The following is a 22652-nucleotide window of genomic DNA, read 5'->3' as shown; positions in this document are numbered from 1 at the left end:
ATGTCTGGATTTTTTCCAAAACACAGCATCATCTATACAGCTTCATATTCCTGTGGAAACTGCATCATGATTGCTGTGAAAACAAGCATTAAAACACCGCCACCTCAGCTTGAGTCATTCAAATAAAGGCTCGAGTCAGCTTGCTGAGTGGGAGTGTCTGTCTATGATTCCTGGGAGTGTCTCATGCATGCACCTCTTGAGGCTTTTCTAGTCTGTACTTGTATTAAACTTCCCCTTGATGTCATACCCTTTACTTAAGAAAAAGCACCATTGAAAAACAGACTCACTATTTAGGGATTGCCAGATTAGATTTATGACTTTTTAAGAAAATTTGGCACAACATAGAATGTAATTTAACGCCAATTACACGCTCATGTGGGCCTAAGCATGAAGCTATAGCTAAAACCGGTTATAATCTATAACTGTTTCCGAGCAGTATGTGACTATTAAGTTGTGCACCTGGACAAACTGTAAGAATAAAGGACAGGGTTTCCAATGAAAAGGACTGATTAGTCACCTTTTTGATAAAATACACACCTTTGATACAATAAACCTCCACTACACCGGCAGTAACTGTGATTCATACAGGTCTTATGGTGCTGATAGAAAATGATTAAACAGGCTCTGTAAGCACCATGCACTTGCACGTGCTTTTAGTTTCTTGTATGTATATAACACCCTCCAACAGTATGTGCTTTTTATATGTAGTTTAGTTTATTTCATTAAACACTGTTTAATAATGTCTAAAGAATTTCTTGAAGGCATCAAAGTCCAAACTTCTTGTTCGGGCAAAAATATGTTTGTTTTTGACTGATATGTTATCATGTGATGCATGAATAGGTTGTTTTTCATTGTTGCATCAGGTCTTTTGAAGCTATTCCAGGTGGAGTAAGCGTAATGATCTATTACACAGGTAGTTTAATCCAGTGATTCACAAAGTGTGGGGGTTAGGCCTTATTTACTTTAGTCACAAAGTAAAGCCGAGGCAAACTTGAAACTGTTCAAGCAGTTTGTTTTCCTCTTAAGGCCTTGGCTGTTATTCAAATTAAATAATCTGAGATGTTTGTGACAGCAAAATGTCTCTCAAAGACCTCTATCAACCTCAAAGTCGATCATGGCTTTCACTTTTGCAACTGATTAAATGTCAAAATGTTCAAAACCACTAATTTTTTTAATTTTTATAAATAATTCTTTTATTTATATGTTTTTAAGAAATAATCTTCACTTGAAAACCAGTCAAATGTAAAAGGACAAAATACAACCCCAGTTTAAAAAAAAAAAAAAAAGTAGTGGCACTGTGTAAAATGTAAATAATAAACAAATGTAAAAATGAGCAAATCTCATAAACCCATTTTATTCACAATAGAACGGAGAAAACAAATCGAGTCGAATCAAATCAAAATGTACCAACTCAATAAAAATGTTGGCTTATTTTCAATTTCATTGCAGGAACAAGTCTCAAAAAACTTTGGACAGGGCCATGTTTACATCCGTGTAGCATCCCTTCTTCAGTTAACAACACTTTGTAAATGTCTGGTAACTGAGGAGACCAGTTGTTGTTTTCCAGTTTTTCCTCAGTCATTTTAAATGAGCTTTGGCAAGGAAAAGACGACGGGATTTCTGGATCATGTTTACATACGGCTTCTTCTTTACTTGATTTTTGCTGATTAGTTGCCGCTTCTTTTTAGTACCACTTACTTTTCCAGCCTTTTGTCGCTCCTGTCCAAACTTTTTTGAGACACAATGCTGCCATTTAACACAAAATAAGCTAATATTTGTCATGAAATCGTAGAATGCCTCAGTTTCAACATCTGATATGGTTTCATTTATTGTGAATAAAATGCGGTTTATTAGAAACACAATGCAAAATATTGCATTCTGTTTTTATTTATGTGGCAGAAAATGGAACTGAGAAAAAAAGTAAAGGAAATGTACAGTAAAATATTTTGTAAATGTACTTTTCACTACTATGTTGTATAAAATTCAGCAAGAGACACAATGTTCATATAATTATGTTTAATCATTTGCATTTTATTAACACATAAAAAAAGGTTTAACTTAAACTGTTTACAAGATACACTGCTACAACTTTCAAAACATTCATATCCATTCGTATACTCACAAAGAAAACAATCCAACCAAAAATTGTATTATAGGCACAAATGTACAGAAATGTTATGGAACCAGTAGCTCTGACACTGCTACACATTCTCTGAATATTTAACTTGAATCGTCTTCACCTGCTGAAACATGTTTTTAACATGAATCAGCACTGTGATCTTATTGCATCTAACCAGTCCATTTTCTCCTGGTGAGTTGGCGCCTGGATGAAGTAATGTGTGTCTGTCTGAGTTATAATTTTAAACAAGTTGCCTTGAACGTTGCCTTTAACACCTGCATGGGAAGAGAAAATAAGGTTGGTGAAGTGCATCTGCATGGAAATATCAAACCTGATTTGGATGGAGAGACTGGCAAATAACACAGACAAAAGCTTAAAATGCTTTTTTATTTCGCTGAGCTTTTTCATCTTAAATAATATAAAAGATAAGATAAATTTTATTAGGAGAACAGGTCTGTAATTGGATTACACAGAAACTTAGCATTGATACACAGATAGTGGCTAGTAGGAGCATGTTAGCACACTCACCTTTTTAGTCTTTCTCAAAAATCTCATAATCTCAAAAAATGACAAAAACTTAAACAGTCTTATTTAAACTGCATTTCTGATAGTTGTTGGTCCTATTTTATAATTGTTTGACAAAATGAAACTAGATATTAGAGGGTAACTCACCTGAGGGAACGCCGTTATCCTCTAAAGATGACACAAGGCACCCTCGCAGTGAGAAACCACCAACAGGGCTGATGTCATCCTGCCAAATGACATAAGACAGGAAGTAGATCAGACTGAGTCACTCATGTAGAAGAATTATTGCTAATTATGAGTAGTTACATAGTTTCCAACACATGAAAACACAACAGTTTGGGCAGTTCAGTTTCTCTTATCAAACATATTAGAATTGCATGTCTTTCATTGTTTAACTGATTTTAATTTTCTAACAGGTATTTTTCTCATTAGCATTGACTTTGCACTCACCTTGGTCGGATCATAATAGTGAAGGAAAGCAGGTTCTGATCGCAAAACAAACAGTCTCACTTTCCAGTTCTTTCTTCTGTGTCCCTGCGTTTAAAGATGAATAAAGTTTGACTAATTCGTTCAAACACAGTGCAAACAAATGACCACCTTTAAGTCAAAGTACATGCACATGGTGCAATGCAAATTTTTGAGCTGCTACGACAGTGTCAATAATATTAGTGAATGGTTGATATATTTAGTTTCTTCAGCATATTCTGTGCCCTCTTTCTTAGGAATTATTAAAAAGGTCCAGTCACCCAGCAGTGTTTTCACAACCTGACAACTCAAAGTTCATAAATATTATTACTTATAGCATCTTAAAACATCTTCAATACAGTAGTTTTACCTGTTTAAGCAGATATCCTCTTTTTATCACCTTCCCACTTAGCTCCACTGCAGACAACGATGTCTCTGCTTTCACACTGCCTCTCTTCTTTAAGCTGTCAGACTGTAATAAATCACAAAATATATTCTAAACCAATAAAACGCCAAGTTTTCATTTACTCTCTCAGATCAATGTGATTAATTAATTAACACTAAAAAGCCACACTCAGTGTTTAGAGCCTGCTAGTTTGCCATTATCCAGTGCTACATACAAAGCTGTACAGAGCAGTGGAGTCATCCATGAATTGCTCGCTGAGGCCGGCAGTGCGAAGTGCCTCCACACTCTTCTGACCAACAGTTCGCAGGAAACCCTCCTCCAACAGGGCCGAGGCCAGCGTCACAGCCTCCACACGGGTAAGAACCAGCTGCATGAACACCAGCCAGTCCACCACCGCTGAACCTGTGGGAGGATCACACATGATAGCACATCCATAGTATAAGATCAAAAGAGCTTTGCAATTAGTATGAGGCTGAAAAACATTGCAGAAGGTCAAAGGTGCGCCTTGTTTCAAATGCTCACCTGAGAAGCAGTTACTATAAGTGCTGCCCTGCTCCACATGGTTGCTCAGCTTGATGCCACTGTGCACGTCATACATTGAGTCCAACACCTTGCTTTTTGAAAGAAGACAAAACAAGATTGAGACATTTGGAACAAAATATACTAAATAAATTCAATCAGGAGACAGTAAAAACTTGTTTTTTACCTCAAGCTAATGTTGTTCAACTGGGATTCAGCCAGGTCTGGCTTGTCTGTCTTGGACTTGCCATTAGTTGTTTGCAGATTGTTGACTGCAGCAGTGATATCAGCTGCCCACTCATCTCTCTCCTCCCTGGAACAAGCCTCCAAATAGTGATCCACCCCATGCTTTGTCTGGAGCTTCATCACCAACTATTACAACAACAAAAAGAGACAGATGTTTGCTTTAATTGGTGCCAAAAAAGAAAAGAAAAAGAAACAAAAACAAACTGTTCTCGGCAGAGGATGGAAATCAAGTCCAGGCAAAAAAGAAACCTGGGGCAATAAATTATCTCTCTGAGTAGGGTATAAGCCTCACCTGGAGAAACACACCTTCACAGTGGCTTCTAGCTATAAGGAAATGAACAAAGGACTGACTAGAAAATTAAAGAAACAGTACTGGGAACTATGATATAAAAAGTACAATATTATATGAATGAACATTAAACTCTTTGTGCATACTAGAGTAGAAAAAAAGCTTTGCTCTATCTGCACTTAAAGCAGACTTAAATGTACTAGTTAACTCCTATGTTTTTAATAATTCTTAAGGCAATTTTATTATTACGTTAAAGTTTGGAACTTTATTTGATCAATCCACACACATATTATGTCATATTTTTTCAATCTTTAAATGAAATGTTCCCTTAAAATCTATTTTTATTTTATCTATTTTGTAATCTTTTGAATTTTTTGCAACTCTCTCATTTTATTTGCAGAACGCAGTTTACAGTAACCTACCGGCCGATTTTCATACTCCAGGAAAGGACATGTAATCACACAGTCCTTCAGCAGGATTTTCCCTCGCTGGCATGAGTCCCTTTTACTTCCTTCATATTTGTAATACAACAACTTGTCTGGGGTCAGCACAAACCAGCGTGCCTTCCAGTTCTGTACAACATGACCCTGTGAAGAGATCCAAAGTTGGAGTTAAAGTTATTAATCATGTCTTATGTGCCAGAGAGCAACTCAATGAAATCTGTCTTACCCTTTTCACCAGAAATCCTTCTCGAAGAATATTGACTTGCTTGTCTGTATCCATGCTCCTCAGTGGGATCTCAACAACTGAGCTTGCCTGTACATGTAAGCTCAGGCTTTTAATGCAGACGGTAAATGTGTCAGCCGGTCTACACCCACATTCACACCCACACACTGAGCTTGCTAAACAGTGTGAATAATCATATATTCTGCAATTTCTACGCATTACCACATGAGGGTACTCTGACTCACTTAGAAACTGAGAGACAATGTTTTCTAATGGTATCCACAGATTTAGTTTTCCATCAGTTATAGTATGTGAAAAATTCAGATTTAAGACATGTGACTGTAGGGAACATCCTCCCAACAGACCAGAAATTTTTATCCTATTATGATTTTAAAAACACCAGCTGGTGGTCCACCACAGCCCTTAGGAGCAGCTGTGCCCGATAGGAATAGAGTTTCATTCAAGTCTCCTACAGATGTTTATTACTGCACAGAGCACATCTGCCCAGTTAATGAGACTCCAAGAAACAAGCATTTTACTCAGACCCCTGCTTTCACAACCATCTGTGGCACTGTCTGCTTCATTTTCCTTTCCTGATTCCTGGTTCTAACAAAACTGATAACTTTTGTGGCGCTTTGGAATACATACATTAAAATAATAATATAGTTTGTGTTTATTTATTTAGACTTAGATGTATTATGGCTGTTGTAGTTCTCTAATGAATCAAAATGCTATATATACACACAATATAATAGACATGAAATTCCAGAAAATTACTTTTCAAAAATGATTTATTTAATATTGTATTAATAAGTGAACAAAGGGCCCTTTTCACATTAAACTGGTGAAGATGTTTTAGGAAAGATTTAAGCTAAATATAGACCTGTTTTGTTTTTTTTCATTGTGACTACTCAAGCTTGTTCTACACAAGTGGGGACTTTATGAACAGAACATTGGTTTTGAATTGTATTTATTGTAATATTGCATTTTGTATTAGATGCATTGATGTGCAATATTAAACATTTAGTTGAACTTCTGATCATTCTTTGAAAATGTTTTGTTATATTTTACTATTGAACTCAAGCAGTATGAAACCTGTAAAATGCAAACATTTATAACACTTACAGTATTTTAAAGGAATCAAAAGTTAAATAATCGCCATCCATTCACACCAATGGGCAATTTAGAATGACCAATTAACCTGACCCCATGCCTTTGGACTGAGGGAGGAAGCCAGAGTACCTGGAGAGAAGATGCAAACTCCACACAGAAAGACCCTGGCGTAGTGGAATTGAGCTCAAACTTCTTCTTGCGAGCCAACAGTGCTAACTACCATGCCACCACGTCACCACATAAACTCAAAGGACTAATAGAAAACTGCCCTAGATCTCTTGTGGCTTGGATAAAGCTTTTTGTAACCCTTTCAGCTGCTCACTTTAGGGTTCATCATCATCTGCCTTCATCTTTTCCTATCCCTGCCATTCACCTCTGTCACGTTGACTCTCTGCATCTCGTCCTTCACCCCAATGAATCTTCTCTGTGCTTTTCCTTCTGCCTGGCAGCAACATAGTCAACATCTTTGTCCCATGTATTCACTACCCACTAACCATCTCAGTGTTGACTCGTTAACTTTGTTACCAGAATGCTCAACCTGAGCTGTCCCACTGATGATCTCGTGTCTAACCTTGTCCATTTCGTTTGTCCAATTTTCACATCTTCAACGCTACCTCCCTTCTTTTTGTCAGTGCAGCCATCTCCACCCACTCTGTCCCACTTTAACTATCTTCTGTACCTCTCTTATGCACTGTCTGTTGCTTTTGAAAGTTAGAACCAAGGTTTTAAGTCAACCTTCACTACCTTGTATCTTCCTAATATTTATTACAACGTTTTTGTAATAAAATAATAAAACTAATATAAAAAAAAACAATGTAAATTACGTAATCTACTGTCTTTCTTGCTTAAATTGGTCAATAGAAGAAAACTTCAGATACCAGAAATCATGATCCTTGCCTACAGATTTTGCACATTTGTATCACATCCATAGTGCGTGTCCAGGGCTTTTATTATGAAAGGTAGGGGCAGGAAACATGTTCTCTTATCGACGGACCGTCATGTTTCCGGTATAGATGCAGGCTCTAGCATCCAGATGTGTTATTGACGCTGTGTGATGGCTCCAGGTGAGTCTTTTAAAGATGTTGGAATAGCTGACTACTAATTACCTAGTTGGTGCGTGTGTTGTTAATAAAAATCACACCATTCGCTTCGTAATAATTACGTCGGGCAGCATTGACCAGTTGTGCTATGCTAATATATAATCAGCTACACGAAATTGGCTGCAAAGGGAGGCGACTTTAGCAGAGATGCAGCTCGGAGAAGCACAACTTTGGTTGAAGCATAATTCTTTTATTGTGAAAAAGATCAGGTTTCTACCTAGAACAAATTGAAAAAAACAACAAGGACGAATCCAAAGTTTAAGATAAGTGTGCATAGCATTTGGAATGACTTTCATATTTATCATAATGCTGATGAGTATTTTCAGATTTGGCTCTAACCCCAAAAACTCTAGTGCAGAAAGTGTTGCAGGGTTTTATATACAAAACTTGAAATTTCCCTCCAGTATAATTCTTGGAATTCACCATGAATCATTAATGGCTCTGCCACATTGCAGTAAGAATGGACAATGATGATTGCATTATTATTATTATTATTTAAATTACATTCATGGTGGTCGACCAATTTCGATTGGAAAGTGTTTGGCTTATTGTCTCAGACTTTTTGCAATTCCTCCCAGAGAGATTAATGAAGGTCTGCCCATGAATTGCCATCTAATCTGTAACCACAGAAACATTAGCAACATGTTGCAATCAGTCTGAGTCACTCTACAGTGAAGAGTACGACTCTGTGTGTGGAGGAATTTTATGAATTTCTGTGTCAGATCTATGATATCTAGCTTTACTCTGAATACAGATAGTTATCGTTAATTTCTGTGTATATAGACTGCTACAGATTTGTAATTTATGCTTATTTATCACAGGTAATTTTCATATTTTCACAAACAGACTGACCTCATTCGATAGTAAACTGAGTCCATCAAACTGTCTTTTTTATCAGGACTGCAGTTATTGATTGTTTGAGTGATCAAGCAGATTATTGCATCAAATAAATGTGACATATTTAAATCAAAACAAGAAAACATTTTCTTAATTGCAAAAGTAAATAACTAATAATATCAGTTATAGTTATGTCAGTATATCAGAAAATTTAAAAATGTGAGACATACATACAGCCTAAATTAACTAATAAATTAAAGTAGTTTTTACTCTGTCTTGTTGGAAGGCTTCCTTATATTATTAGGGGGGGAAACTTATAATATATGTTTTTCTGTTTAGATGTGCTAATAAATGAGCCTGTATGTGTCTGTAAACCTTTAAAGGGTCATGTAGTGGCTGCAGTAAAGAAAAGTGAGCATATTAACTTTCTCAGAACTGAGGTTTTCCCTGTGCAACGTTCTGATGGTGTACATGTTAATAATTAATATTAATAATAACTTAGAGTCCAGCATCACAGCCCCAGGTCAGTAGCTCACAGTTTTACTGCAGCAGAGATGTCATATTTTGAAATAAAAATATGCTTTAATCAATATAATTTATTGATATTTTATTTTTGATATTTTATATGTTCATATCATATCATATTATATTTTGTTGGGCTGTCTTGGTTGACACGCCTCTACAATGTTGCGGTGCCATGGTCCTCAGCTGGAAAAAGGGTGGAGTGCCCACTCCGGGTCAGGGATGAGTTCTTGCCCCAAGTGGAAGAGTGACTGGAGAAGGGTGCGGGAGAACAACAGACGGATTGGTGCTGCAGCTGCAGTGATGCAGACGCTGTACTGGTCTGTTGTGGTGAAGAGAGAGTTGAGCGTGAAAGCGAAGCTCTCAATTTACCGGTTGATCTACGTCCCTACCCTCACCTATGGTCACGAGCTGTGACCGAAAGAACGAGATCGCGGATAAAAGCGGCAGAAAAGGGCTTCCTCTGAAGGGTGGCTGGCCTCTCCCTTAGAGATAGGGTGATAAGTTCGGCCATTCGGGAGGGGCTCCGAGTCGCTGCTCCTTCACATCAAAAGGAGCCAGTTTGGCATGTGACAAGGGAACGCCTTGGTGTTCCCCCGGATGAGCTGGAGGAGGTGGCTGGGAAAAGGGAGGTCTGGGCTTCTCTGCGTGGGCTACTGTCCCCGCGACCCAGCCCCAGATAAGCGGAAGAAGATGGATGGATATTTTATATTAATCTTAATCTGCAAAATAATGTTATGAAAGCCTTAAAATAAATATGTTAGCAGAACGTGATGCCCCCACTTTAAACTCACCCCTGCTTGCTTCAGGTGTCACTGCGATAGAAAGTTAAATAAATCCTCTTTTTAAAAACACAACAATTTGCAAACTTTTTATTTTTTTTACACTTCTGCAGCATTACTGTTGATTTCTGTCATGTAAAACAAACAGCAGCTGTTGTAGTTTGTTGAACAGGTGGTTTAAATTAAGGTTGCAAATTACAGCATCAAGTCCACCTGAGCTCAGAGTCTCGTTAAAGGCTCTTCTCTTTGCACTGCACCACATCTTTGTAGACTGTCTCTGGCTCCACGTTAAACTATGGCAGGTTACTACTGCTATTGTGTTATACTTTTTCACACACATGCTCATAACTCTGTTTCTATAGCAGGTTGATATTTAGTTGTAAATGTGGGTGAAATACTTACATGGTGACAGCTGTGCGATGAAGAGTCGTGGATTTAAAAAAAGCATCGAAGCAAAGAATTTGCATTGAGGATTTTTTATGCAGTTGAGCTTTTTGAATGAGTCGAATGGTTACAGACTCGCATTTCATCGGCACTTTGCACCAACGTCTCTGTGAACACAGTACCTGATTGTGAGTGGTCGTGGACCTGAAGCAACCATTTCAAAGACAATCACAAGTTCACTGCACACGCCACAATAATTTTGGTGTCTCCAACCTCTGCTTTCCCTAATCTGACTCTAGTGTAACCAAGCTACAGTCAGTGTTCATGAAAATTTAACTGTGTCCACTAGAATGTTTATTAACTTCTTTAGCTCAGAACAGGCATTTTGGGGGATGACCCAAAATGCAATATGTATCTTCAACAGAAATCTGCATTGTTTGCTGTTAGTTCAGGTTACTTTTTGATCATTTAGCAAGAAGAAGAAGAGTGCATATATCGCTGAGTAAATTAAACATCAGGTACATCATAACATTTTATTTCATATTGGCTAGGGGTGAATTTTTATTTTTAGAGATCAAGTCCAGCTGTATTTGTGCACTTTTCTTTAGTTGAGATGAAAATACAATTCCATCCATCCATCCATTCGCTTCCGCTTATCCTTTCCAGGGTCGCGGGGGGCGCTGGAGCCTATCCCAGCTGTCATGGGGCGAGAGGCGGGGTACACCCCGGACAGGTCACCAGTCTGTCGCAGGGCCAACACACAGGGACAGACAACCATTCGCTCTCACATTCACTCGCACATTCACACCTAGTGGCAATTTGGATTATCCAATTAACCTATCCCCACAAGTTGCATGTCTTTGGACGGTGGGAGGAAGCCGGAGTACCCGGAGAGAACCCACGCAAACACGGGGAGAACATGCAAACTCCACACAGAAAGACCCCGGCCTGATGGTGGAATTGAACTCAGGACCTTCTTGCTGTGCGGCAACAGTGCTAACCACCGTGCTGTGAAAAATACAATTCTTTTAAATTAAATTTTTTAGTAATTTTGAACTAAGGAAATATATAAAAGGCAGCCAGTACGGCCCAAATATTTTCTACTGTGGGTGAGAGTGTAGGCCAAAGGGAGCTAGATGGCATCAAATGAAAGGCAACAACTATGTTGCATTCATTCTTAGGCTAATACGCCTGTATATCACAACATACCAAACAGCAAGTTCATTTTTAGCAATAATACTACTACTATTTTAGTTTGAATATTAGGGTAATCATATTATTGAGAAAGCTTCTGGTACATCACAGAATTAACTGTAACACTTAATTTCCTCCTTCAGTCCAACACTGAATTCACCTTAATCCACCATGTAAGTGAGCAGGATTACTATTACATAAAAACACCATCAGTAGGGTAAAATTAACCTGTGTCACAACATTTATAAGGCCTGTGCTAATCTTATAATTCACTGGTGGAAAACCTTAAGTGGTCAAGTTGCCTTCAAATCACAGTTACTTAGGAAACATTGCTACGTTATTGGTGGATTTCATTTTGGCGTTTTAATAGTTTTTGGTTTTATTGGTTTCTACAAGCAGTTTTGTTTAATTTGATCAAATTAAACAGTACTGTGTGTTTGCAGTAATCATTGAACTCCATAACATAAAGTAATAACACCAGCATGATTACAAAGTTGCCATTGTTCATTATGAGTGTGTGTGTTTCAGTATTTCCTGCAGATGTCCAGCAGCTGTTGGTGATAAAAGAAGAGATTCCCTATGAATGCAGCCCTAATCTGGACCATCATGACTCAGAGCTTCTTCACATAAAGGAGGAACAGGAGGAACTCTGGAAAAGTCAAGAGGGAGAACAGCTCAGTGGGCTGGAGGACAATATCTCTGGGTTCCCATTCACTGCTGTTCATGTGAAGAGTGAAGATGATGATGAGAAACCTCAGTTCTCAACGCTTCATCAAAGCCAAACTGAAAACAGCAGAGAGACAGAGCCTCCAGCTAGCAGCTCAGCTGAACAGATAAAAACAGAAATCAGTGAAGAAGACAGTAGACCATCAGAATCAGAACCACATGCAAACTGTCATTTACAATCTAATACTGATGGAGAAACTTCAGAGTCTTCTGAGACGGAAGTCAGTGAGGACCATGATTGGCAGGAACCTTTGTCAGATTTTGGACCAGAAACTGATGACAACGACAGCGGGTTAAACAACAGCAGAGCACCTGGGTTAAGTGTAAATAAGGATGTGGGATTTAAGATTGCAAAACAGTCTTTAGGTTGCTCTGAGTGTAGTAAACAGTTTGTCTGCAAGCAGTCTCTTCGGAAGCATGTGACATGTCACTCAGAAAAAAGGTCTTCCAACAGTTTGGTTAATGAGAAACATTGTAGAGTGGATCAAAACTGTGATTCTCATATGACCGTCCACACAGGAGAGAAATCAGTTAGCTGTGACGATTGTGGTAAAAGATTTAATCAAATGAGAGATCTTAAAATACACACACGGGTCCACACAGGAGAAAGACCATTTGATTGCAGTGAGTGTGGCAAAAGATTTAGATATCAAGGAAGTTTGTATGTACACATGAGACTCCATGGTGGAGAGAAACCATTTTCTTGTAATAAATGCGGTAAAAGGTTTAACCTCAAGACAAATCTTAACAGACACTTAAGATCCCACACTGAAGAGAAACCGTTTAGCTGTCACATTTGTGGACAAAGATTTAACTATAAAAGAAATCTTAACATGCACATAAGAGTGCACACAGGAGAGAAACCTTTTAGTTGTGACGATTGTGGACAAAAATTTAACCAAAACAGAGATCTTAGGAGACACATGAGAGTTCACACAGAAGAGAAACCGTATGTCTGTGGCGATTGTGGTAAAAAATTTAGTTATCAGTGTAATCTGAAGAGACACATGGCACTTCACAAAGGAGAGAAACATTTTACTTGTGGGGTTTGTGGTAACAGCTTTAACAGAGAGGGGAATCTAAAGATACACATGAGAGTCCACACAGGAGAGAAACCATTTGGCTGTGACACTTGTGGTAAAAGGTTTAACCAAAAGATACATCTTGAGACGCACATCAGAGTTCACACAGGTGAGAAACCTTTTGACTGTGAGTTTTGTGGCAAAAGATTTAGACACCAGTGTAATCTAAAGATACACATGAAAGGTCACACAGAATAGTTTAGTAATAGATACAAATTGAATTTCAGCTGTTCCTTTATTCGCAAGGGGTTGCCACAGTTTTTACACATACCCTTGCTTACGCAGTTGTTCCACATTTTATTCATGTTACAGTTTTACTTCAAAATGTATTACATTTATTTTTCACCTCAAAATTCTACAAACAATCATTTAAAATCAAAAAGCAAAATATAAAGTGTACAAAAATATTCACACCCTGTGCCGTGACAATCAAAAGGAAGCTCAGGCAGCTGAGAGATTATGGCAAAAAGGCTTTAGTCAGGGAGGTGACCAAGACCCCAATGGTCACTCTGACAGAGCTCTAGTATCGTTCTGTAGAGAGAGAAGAACCTTCCAGAAGGACAACCATTTCTGCAGTACTCCACCAATCAGGCCTTTACGGTATAGTGACCAGTCAGAAGCCACTCCTTAGTAAAAAGCAAGTGACTGTCCACCTGGAATTTGTCAAAAGGGACCTGAAGGACTCTCAGACCATGAGAAACAAAATTCTCTGGTCTGATGGAACAAAGATTGAACTCTTTAGCCTGAAGGTCATGTGTGGAGGAAACCAGCCACCAGTCCATCAACTGGCCCATACCATCCCTACATTAAAGCTGCTGGTGGGGGCAACATCATGATGTGGGGATGTTTTCAGCGGCAGGAACTGAAACTAGTCACGGTCAAGGGAAATATGTATGCAGCAATGTTTAGAGATACAGTGGGGCAAAAAAGTATTTAGTCAGCCACCGATTGTGCAAGTTCCCCCACCTAAAATGATGACAGAGGTCAGTAATTTGCACCAGAGGTACACTTCAACTGTGAGAGACAGAATGTGAAAAAAAAATCCATGAATCCACATGGTAGGATTTGTAAAGAATTTATTTGTAAATCAGGGTGGAAAATAAGTATTTGGTCAATAACAAAAATACAACTCATTACTTTGTAACATAACCTTTGTTGGCAATAACAGAGGTCAAACGTTCACTATAGGTCTTTACCAGGTTTGCACACACAGTAGCTGGTATTTTGGCCCATTCCTCCATGCAGATCTTCTCGAGAGCAGTGATGTTTTGGGGCTGTCGCCGAGCAACACGGACTTTCAACTCCCACCACAGATTTTCTATGGGGTTGAGGTCTGGAGACTGGCTAGGCCACTCCAGGACTTTCAAATGCTTCTTACGGAGCCACTCCTTTGTTGCCCGGGCGGTGTGTTTTGGATCATTGTCATGTTGGAAGACCCAGCCTCGTTTCATCTTCAAAGTTCTCACTGATGGAAGGAGGTTTTGGCTCAAAATCTCACGATACATGGCCCCATTCATTCTGTCCTTAACACGGATCAGTCGTCCTGTCCCCTTGGCAGAAAAACAGCCCCATAGCATGATGTTTCCACCCCCATGCTTCACAGTAGGTATGGTGTTCTTGGGATGCAACTCAGTATTCTTCTTCCTCCAAACACAACGAGTTGAGTTTATACCAAAAAGTTCTACTTTGGTTTCATCTGACCACATGACATTCTCCCAATCCTCTGCTGTATCATCCATGTGCTCTCTGGCAAACTTCAGACGGGCCTGGACATGCACTGGCTTCAGCAGCGGAACACGTCTGGCACTGCGGGATTTGATTCCCTGCCGTTGTAGTGTGTTACTGATGGTGACCTTTGTTACTTTGGTCCCAGCTCTCTGCAGGTCATTCACCAGGTCCCCCCGTGTGGTTCTGGGATCTTTGCTCACCGTTCTCATGATCATTTTGACCCCACGGGATGAGATCTTGCGTGGAGCCCCAGATCGAGGGAGATTATCAGTGGTCTTGTATGTCTTCCATTTTCTGATGATTGCTCCCACAGTTGATTTTTTCACACAGAGCTGCTTGCCTATTGTAGATTCACTCTTCCCAGTCTGGTGCAGGTCTACAATACTTTTCCTGGTGTCCTTCGAAAGCTCTTTGGTCTTGGCCATGGCGGAGTTTGGAGTCTGACTGTTTGAGGCTGTGGACAGGTGTCTTTTATACAGATGATGAGTTCAAACAGGTGCCATTCATACAGGTAACGAGTGGGGGACAGACAAGCTTCTTACAGAAGACGTTACAGGTCTGTGAGGGCCAGAGATTTTCCTTGTTTGAGGTGACCAAATACTTATTTTCCACCCTAATTTACGAATAAATTCTTTACAAATCCTACCATGTGAATTCATGGATTTTTTTTTCACATTCTGTCTCTCACAGTTGGAGTGTACCTCTGGTGCAAATTACTGACCTCTGTCATCATTTTAAGTGGGGGAACTTGCACAATCGGTGGCTGACTAAATACTTTTTTGCCCCACTGTACCTTGAACTGAGGTGAAGACTGATCTTCCAACTGGACAGCAATCCAAAAAGACCTGAGGCTGTAATTGTTGCCAGAAGCACTTCAAAGTATTGAAGAAAAGATGTACATAAGTATTCACAGCCTATGTTTTTCATTTTTTATTTGCAAGAATTTTGAGAAAACATTTTTCACCTTGTCATTATGCAGCAGTGTTTGTCGAGTTTAGAGGTGAAAAATTAAGTTGTAACATAACAACAAGGAGCAAGAAAACCACTGTGAATGCTTTTCAGGTGCTCTGTGTGTCTCTTCCCAGGATCAAATCTGAAAACCACTACACTATGGAGACATTCATAAATTATATAGAGTAATATATATATGAAGCCATTTGGTTCTGTAGCTTATTTTGAGAAACTCCTTCAACATTTTTAACCTTATGTTTTTATGAGTGTGTGACACCAGATTATTAAAGCAACTTCAGATGATAAAGTTCTCTCCAATCTGTATAGGATTGAGAGTCTAGAGGGTATCAATACTTTTGTAACAGCCTTTTATCTTAATGGAATGATTTCAAGTATCTTTTAGTCATAATTTGTAGGTATTTTGTTGTTTGTAGCGCATAAATAACTCATATGTTGTTCATATGTATATACAGCATGTCACTATTTTGTACATTTATGAGACATTTTGCTTGAATTGGGTTGTATTCATTTTACATGAAGTAAAGTTAAATGCTGATAATAAAAGGAGAGATGTGGTAGTAGGTGAAGTGTCAATAATGAGATCAGTGGCGATGTTACACTGAACAGTAAATAATGTGTTAGTTTCAAACCACAGTGTTGCCATTTTAACGTGTCCTGTGTAATATTTAGAGTATTTTTTTTTTTACTGAATTTGAAATGTGTATTTTTAAAGTTAATATTTGTATATTATGTTTTGAGAGTCAACCTGGAAATTGCACACCAGCAAACTGCATGTGCATCACTTGGGAGACCTGCTCTTCTCCGATTGGTTATCATGTCCATAGCCATCTGAAAAAAAAACTCCACTGTTTAAGATTAAGACAGAGGCAAATGAGGTGACGAGTGTAAAAAATAGTCAGTGCTCCAAATCCATTAAAATATTTATATTTCACTGTGAGATGTTGATACTTACAAATATTACTCACCAGATTTTGGAGTGAAATAATGCGCTCTTTACCTCACTACACTTACCCGACAGCTGGGATATTAGGAAAAAGTTATGGCACATTACTATTACTCATTTATTTCTCATACCTAACACCTGTTTATATTATTCGTATAAGGTATGAATGATGAAATAATATTTATTAATTTTTCATATGGTAGAGTTATATGAATATATATGGTGTATGTTCTTTTTGTTTGCATCAGCAATCTTTAGTGTTAGTTCTGTGGGTGTGCATTTGCACATGCGTTTTGTTAAATCTTTGATTAAAATGACAACATGTCTTTAATACATGTTAAGGAAATCTGCTCATTATAATTTCTCAGTTTAAATCATTTTAGGTGGGAAGTCATTAAATATAACTTAATATTTATTACAGTTTTCATAATAGAAGAATTTTTTCTTCATTTTTTTAACAAAACATAAATAAATGGCTCCGTTGTACCTCATGCTGGATGATGTTCACAACGTAAAAAAATCTGTAGTTTTTTCACAGGAATATTTGTTATTATTTTTTAATCCCAGAAATATCTGTAAATTGCTTTAACAAACTTCTTCTTCATGAGTGTGTTGCTTTGGTAAACAATCAGTCTGGTACTCTATTACTTCTGCTTAAGTACAAACATGAAACTTCAGAGACAAAGCTTTAATCCGTTTGGTCTAGCCTGTATCTTCAGATAATGGATAATACATCCAGATTGTTTAAGATACAGATAATTTAATAGTCATCTATTTCAAGCGTGCATTTTGACCTAATTCATCTCCTTTGCTTCACACAGACTTTTTTTTTTTTTTTTTTTTTTTTATGTATGTGTTACCGGCACCAGACCTAGGGGAATCTGGACCGGCAGCAAGCGGCACACAGGCTAGAGAGCACTGCGTAGCCAAATATGAGCAAACTGTGGATTAATAGAGAGGACACCGAAGTTAGCGTCTTGCTCAGGCCGGAGCTCATTTATTTCTACATATACACAATACAAATCACACTACACCATGCATTCTTCCCATAAAATAACAGAGTTCATAAATATAAATAAAGTTACAAAAAGCATTCTCTCAAAAGCAAAATAAATACAAACTAATTCAAAATGACTTTACATACTCACAACTTAAACAAAACACTCACGGTTAAAGCATAACAACATACCAAAATAACCCATCTCACATTCACACAACCTTTCCCCACATTCGCGCCATATACGCTATTACTTTTGAACATGGCGTCCCCTGAACGCAACACAACATGGCGGCAGACGACTGCAAACGTTGTTTCACCAACAAAAAGCTTTCCCCTTAATACATGTACTCAGTACTGCTTGGCTAACACTAAAACAAACACTAAAACACATTTTCGGAAGTCGCAGGTTGCCACTGTCATAGCATATACTTATAGTGCTACGTAGCATTATAGCATTATGCCGATGATACACTAATACTCATTACAACAAAATACCACTCTCATCTCAAAACATAGCCGAACAGTTGTTACTCAACTTACATGACATTTAGAACCAGTTCGGTAACATAAAAGTTTGTTTGTCAGTACCTGTCGATTAATAGAGAGGACACCGAAGTTAGCGTCTTGCTCAGGCCGGAGCTCATTTATTTCTGAGCTGCGCATGCGTAGAGCCTATAGCTAGAGTCTCTCTGGTAGTTCCACAGCAGTGCAAGAGCTCCATCTACTGGCATAATGAAATATAACCATGGTCTGGCAACACATAACAATGTCAAAATAAGTCACAATAATAAACAAAAAATAAGGGGGTAATTGGTTTTCTTGCAAAAATAAACATGTATCTTTTTCAACCTGCTACATATGCAGCAAAAACCTACTTAAACGTAACTGGTCGAGAAAATTACAAGCCAACTACAGGAAAGCTCATAGTACAAAAAGTGATGGTAGTTTCCCTTAGACAGAGTGTTTTCCTGCTCATTGTACAGAAGGCGATGGTCTTTGCCATACAGATTCACTAATACAGTTTAAGGATAGTAAAGAATATATCTAGGGCTTTTATTATGAAAAATAGACCGGAAGTATGTGCATTATTGCACAGGGGAAGAACAAGTTGTGTTTCCGGTGCGGGTGCGCATCATCAGGCAGGAGCATCCAGAGGTAGAGTAGAAGGTGTATAATGGCTGCGGGTGAGTGTTTTGAACTTGTTGAAAGAATTAGCGGTGATCTGTGAGGTCAGTGGGTTTTTTGTGAATGAAAATCTCCGCATATGGCTCCAAACAGTGCGCAGCTTGCCACGTTTGCGTCAGTCTGAACAAGCGTCCCCCTAACATGTAGTCAGCTACATGAACTGATACCTTCCAATAGAAGGAGAGAAGGAGCTAAGGGAGGAAGCTAAGCGACACACGGACATTAAGCATACTCGTCTGATAGATACAACCCCATTTCCAAACAAAGTTGTGTAAAATGTAAACAAAGACTGAATGCAGTGGTTTGCAAATCTCATAAACCCATATTTAATTAACAATAGAACACAGAAAGCATACCACATCTATAAACTGGAAAAATTTACCGTTTTAAGAAAAGAAATGAGATCATTTTGAATTTGATGGCAAGTTGGGACAGGGTCATGGGCACGAGAGCATAGGAACAAGAGCAACCAACTTTGACTGAGGGGCATTTGGCTCAAGTAAATTTACTATTCCATTAAAAAAAAAAAAATTAAAGGTGCTTGCTCTCACACACAGCCTGCATAACTGCAGCCATGCATGTACACTCAGAGAGCTGTAGCCACAGTTATAAAAGTGCATACATGTCTTTGATTGCAGAGGCAACAAACAACAGACATTATCTGTGCAAACAGCTGACTATGAGCAAAAAGTATCCTCAAAACATTAGCATTTGATTTGCAGAATTTTAGTAGACTGATACTTTAAAACTAGCAGCACAAGCTGATGTGTGACCTCTTTTTAGAATCAAAGACAAGTCTTCCCAAAGTCTGACCTGCACCTGTCCATCAGCTCAGGGTCCCCCTCGGTCATGCTCGTTAGCACTATTGCTGTACAACCATTAAACCACTGTTAACCAGATAAATAATCTAAGCTCGCAAAACATTTAGCTGTGACATTTGACAGGTTGTCTGTGTTCTATTGTGAATAAAAAAAATGTGGATTTATGAGACTTGCAAATCTGTTTTATTTACATTTTATGCAGTGTCACAACATTTTTACAATTGTGATGGCATATGCAATTCCTCTAATTTTGGATCATTAGCATACAGATTACAGAAAAATTGTACACAAAAAACTTCATAAAATGCAGAAAGTTGAAGTATTAAAAACAAGAAATCCAGCTGTGCAAATAAGTCAACGTCCATCATTAGCTTGTCCCAGAGGAATGAAAACACTCAGTGAATGTTACCTGCATTTAAAAATATGGAGAAAATGACCACTTCAAATGATTGATTTTGTATTTCCTGGTCTAAAATGTTTGCCAGTGGATGATAGTTCTTTGTGTAATGGTTAAATGTTAACTAATCAATCAAATGGTTCACCCTGACAGAGAAAAAAAAAATATTTATAAGTATTCCCTGTTAACTGAAACAGTTCAGTAAAAGGAAATCTATCCTGCTGATTTTTATGTTATAGGTTAGTAGTAGGTAGCAGTAGTGGGTGTAATATTCAGCAATAGGAAATGGTGGGGTGAGAATAAATTTGGAGCATTGTAAAGGTGTATGATACCAATAGCTGTACATATCAGAAGAGGAGCTGCATGGCTAGTGTTGAGTTGTGTATTTCTGGCACAAATGAAAACTGAACACTCAGTCGGACACTCAGAATTGAAATGATTTGTTGAACTGGGAGAATATACGGGCATTTGTGTACCCTTCAGCCGTAAAAGCCTGATAGGGTATTGTCGACACCCCACCTGATAGGTGGACGATGTGGACACCCAGGTTTGTGCATGTGATAAATCGTCATAGAGGTGATGTATTGTTTTTGAAATTCATAACGTTGGCACATCAACTGAAAGATTACACTAACTTCAAGGTCAAGATGAGAAGTCAACTTTTCTGAAAACTACCCATGATTTTCAAATTTATAACATAGGTTCATCTGCTAAGAGGCTGAGGGGCAGCACTGCTGGCTGGATGGTATTGGATGGCAATGCCATTTTCTATTAGGTGGTCACAGTTAAGATTAATTTAGATTATATTTAATAGCACTGTGTATCCACAGTCATCTCAGATCTCACTAACATGGAGTATTAGTACCAGTGATAAGTTATGTGATTATAGAGTTTTTGCTCTTAATTATGAGTGTGTGTGTTTCAGTCTTCCCTGTAGATGTCCAGCAGCTACTGGTGATAAAAGAAGAGGTTTCCCCTGAATGTGAATGGAGCCCCAGTGTGAACCATCCTGACTCAGAGCTGTGGAAAAATCAAGAGCGAGTTCACTGTAATGGGCTGGAGGAGGATATCAAGAGGTTTCCATTTACTGTTGTTCATGTGAAGAGTGAAGATGAAGAAGAGAAGCCTCAGTCCTTAAAGGTTCATCAAAACCAAAATAAAAACAAGATAGAGACGGAGACTCAAGCGAGCAACTCCTCTGAACAGAGGAAAATGGACCGAAGTACAAATAACAATATACAAACAAATACTGATGGCGAAGCACCGGAATCTTCTGAGACTGAAGTCAGTGAGGATGGCTGGCAGGAACCTTTGTCAGATTGTGGACCTGAAACTGACGACAGCGACAGCCGATTGAATGACGACAGAACACCTGAGTCAGGTGTAAATAATGCAAAAAGGTCTTTCAGCTGTTTGGTGAATGAGAGAAGTTCTAGAGTGGAGCAAAGTGTCGATTCTCAGATGAAGCGATTTGGATGTGATGATTGTGGTAAACGATTTAACCAAATGAAAGATCTTAGAGTACACATGAGAGTCCACACGGGAGAAAGACCATTCTGTTGTGCAGATTGTGGTAAAAGATTTAGATATCAAGGAAGTCTGAATGTACACATGAGGCTCCATGCTGGAGAGAAACCGTATGCTTGTGATAAATGCGGTAAAAGATTTAGCCTAAAGACAAACCTTACCAGACACATAAGAGTCCACACGGGGGAGAAACCATTTAGCTGTGACATTTGTGGACAAAGATTTAACTATCGAAGAAATCTTAACATGCACATAAGAGTGCACACAGGAGAGAAACCGTTTAGTTGCGACAATTGTGGGCAAAGATTTAACCAAAAGATCGAACTTAGGAGACACATGAGAGTTCACACAGAAGAGAAACCGTATACCTGTGGCGATTGTGGTAAAACGTTTAGTTACCAGTGTAATCTGAAGACACACATGGCACTCCACAAAGGAGAGAAACAGTTTGTTTGTGGTGTTTGTGGTAACATATTTAACCAAGAGGGGAATCTAAAGATACACATGAGAGTCCACACAGGAGAGAAACCATTTGGTTGCGATTTCTGTGGCAAAAGGTTTAATCAAAAGATTCATCTTGAGACGCACATTAGAGTTCACACAGGGGAGAAACCTTATAACTGTGGATTTTGTGGCAAAAGATTTAGACACCAGTGTAATCTAAAGATACACACCAAACTCCACAAGGAATAAATAAGTATTGAGAGTCTCAACGGGATTTTTTCCCGTGACTGGGAGTAGCGATGCCCATCAAAATTATCTCTGCAAACACAATGATGTGCAAAACAGTGTTCTTATCAGTGCTGTTTTTATTTTTGACAAAGCTAGCCATAGGGCTGCTCGATTATGGCAAAAATGATAATCACGATTATTTTCACTGAAATTGAGATCTCGATTATTTGACGATATTTATTTAACAATAACAATGTATTGAATAATGACTTTAAAGATTGTCAAAAAATAATATAAAATAGTGTGCAAATACTGATAACAGTGCAAATGTTTGCAATATAAAAAATAAATGAAAAATGTAAACATCTATGTTTAGTGAACTTTGCAGCGTTGCTCTGTGGTGCAGCTACGACACTGTAGCAAAGTTTACAC

General features: G+C 38.4%; 3 protein-coding genes across 3 annotated transcripts; 2 read left to right on the top strand and 1 right to left on the bottom strand.

The window, feature by feature from the left end:
• Positions 1-2001: 2001 nt before the first annotated feature.
• On the bottom strand, positions 2002-5370 carry plek2 (pleckstrin 2). The gene is made up of 9 exons (XM_040042230.1): positions 5239-5370; positions 4992-5156; positions 4222-4406; positions 4038-4129; positions 3730-3917; positions 3480-3581; positions 3095-3178; positions 2792-2870; positions 2002-2394 (listed from the first exon to the last, which is right to left on the bottom strand). Exons 1-9 carry the CDS (start codon positions 5290-5292, stop codon positions 2267-2269), a joined length of 1077 nt encoding a protein of 358 aa, XP_039898164.1. The 5' UTR covers positions 5293-5370; the 3' UTR covers positions 2002-2266.
• Positions 5371-7320: 1950 nt separating this feature from the next.
• On the top strand, positions 7321-13987 carry LOC120740105 (zinc finger protein OZF-like). The gene is made up of 2 exons (XM_040042225.1): positions 7321-7412; positions 11696-13987. The coding sequence occupies exons 1-2, from the start codon at positions 7403-7405 to the stop codon at positions 13171-13173; spliced, it is 1488 nt and encodes a 495-aa protein (XP_039898159.1). The 5' UTR covers positions 7321-7402; the 3' UTR covers positions 13174-13987.
• A 3186-nt stretch (positions 13988-17173) lies between these two features.
• On the top strand, positions 17174-22446 carry LOC120740108 (zinc finger protein 501-like). Its single transcript, XM_040042228.1, has 2 exons — positions 17174-18802; positions 20947-22446. The coding sequence occupies exons 1-2, from the start codon at positions 18793-18795 to the stop codon at positions 22239-22241; spliced, it is 1305 nt and encodes a 434-aa protein (XP_039898162.1). The 5' UTR covers positions 17174-18792; the 3' UTR covers positions 22242-22446.
• The last annotated feature ends 206 nt before the right edge of the window (positions 22447-22652 follow it).

The sequence above is a fragment of the Simochromis diagramma genome, unplaced genomic scaffold (genome assembly GCF_900408965.1).
Source record: "Simochromis diagramma unplaced genomic scaffold, fSimDia1.1 OVJJ01000304.1, whole genome shotgun sequence".
Taxonomy (NCBI): Eukaryota; Metazoa; Chordata; class Actinopteri; order Cichliformes; family Cichlidae; genus Simochromis; species Simochromis diagramma.
The sequence above is the reverse complement of the archived record's forward strand: the minus strand, read 5'-3'. Positions and strand labels throughout refer to the sequence as shown.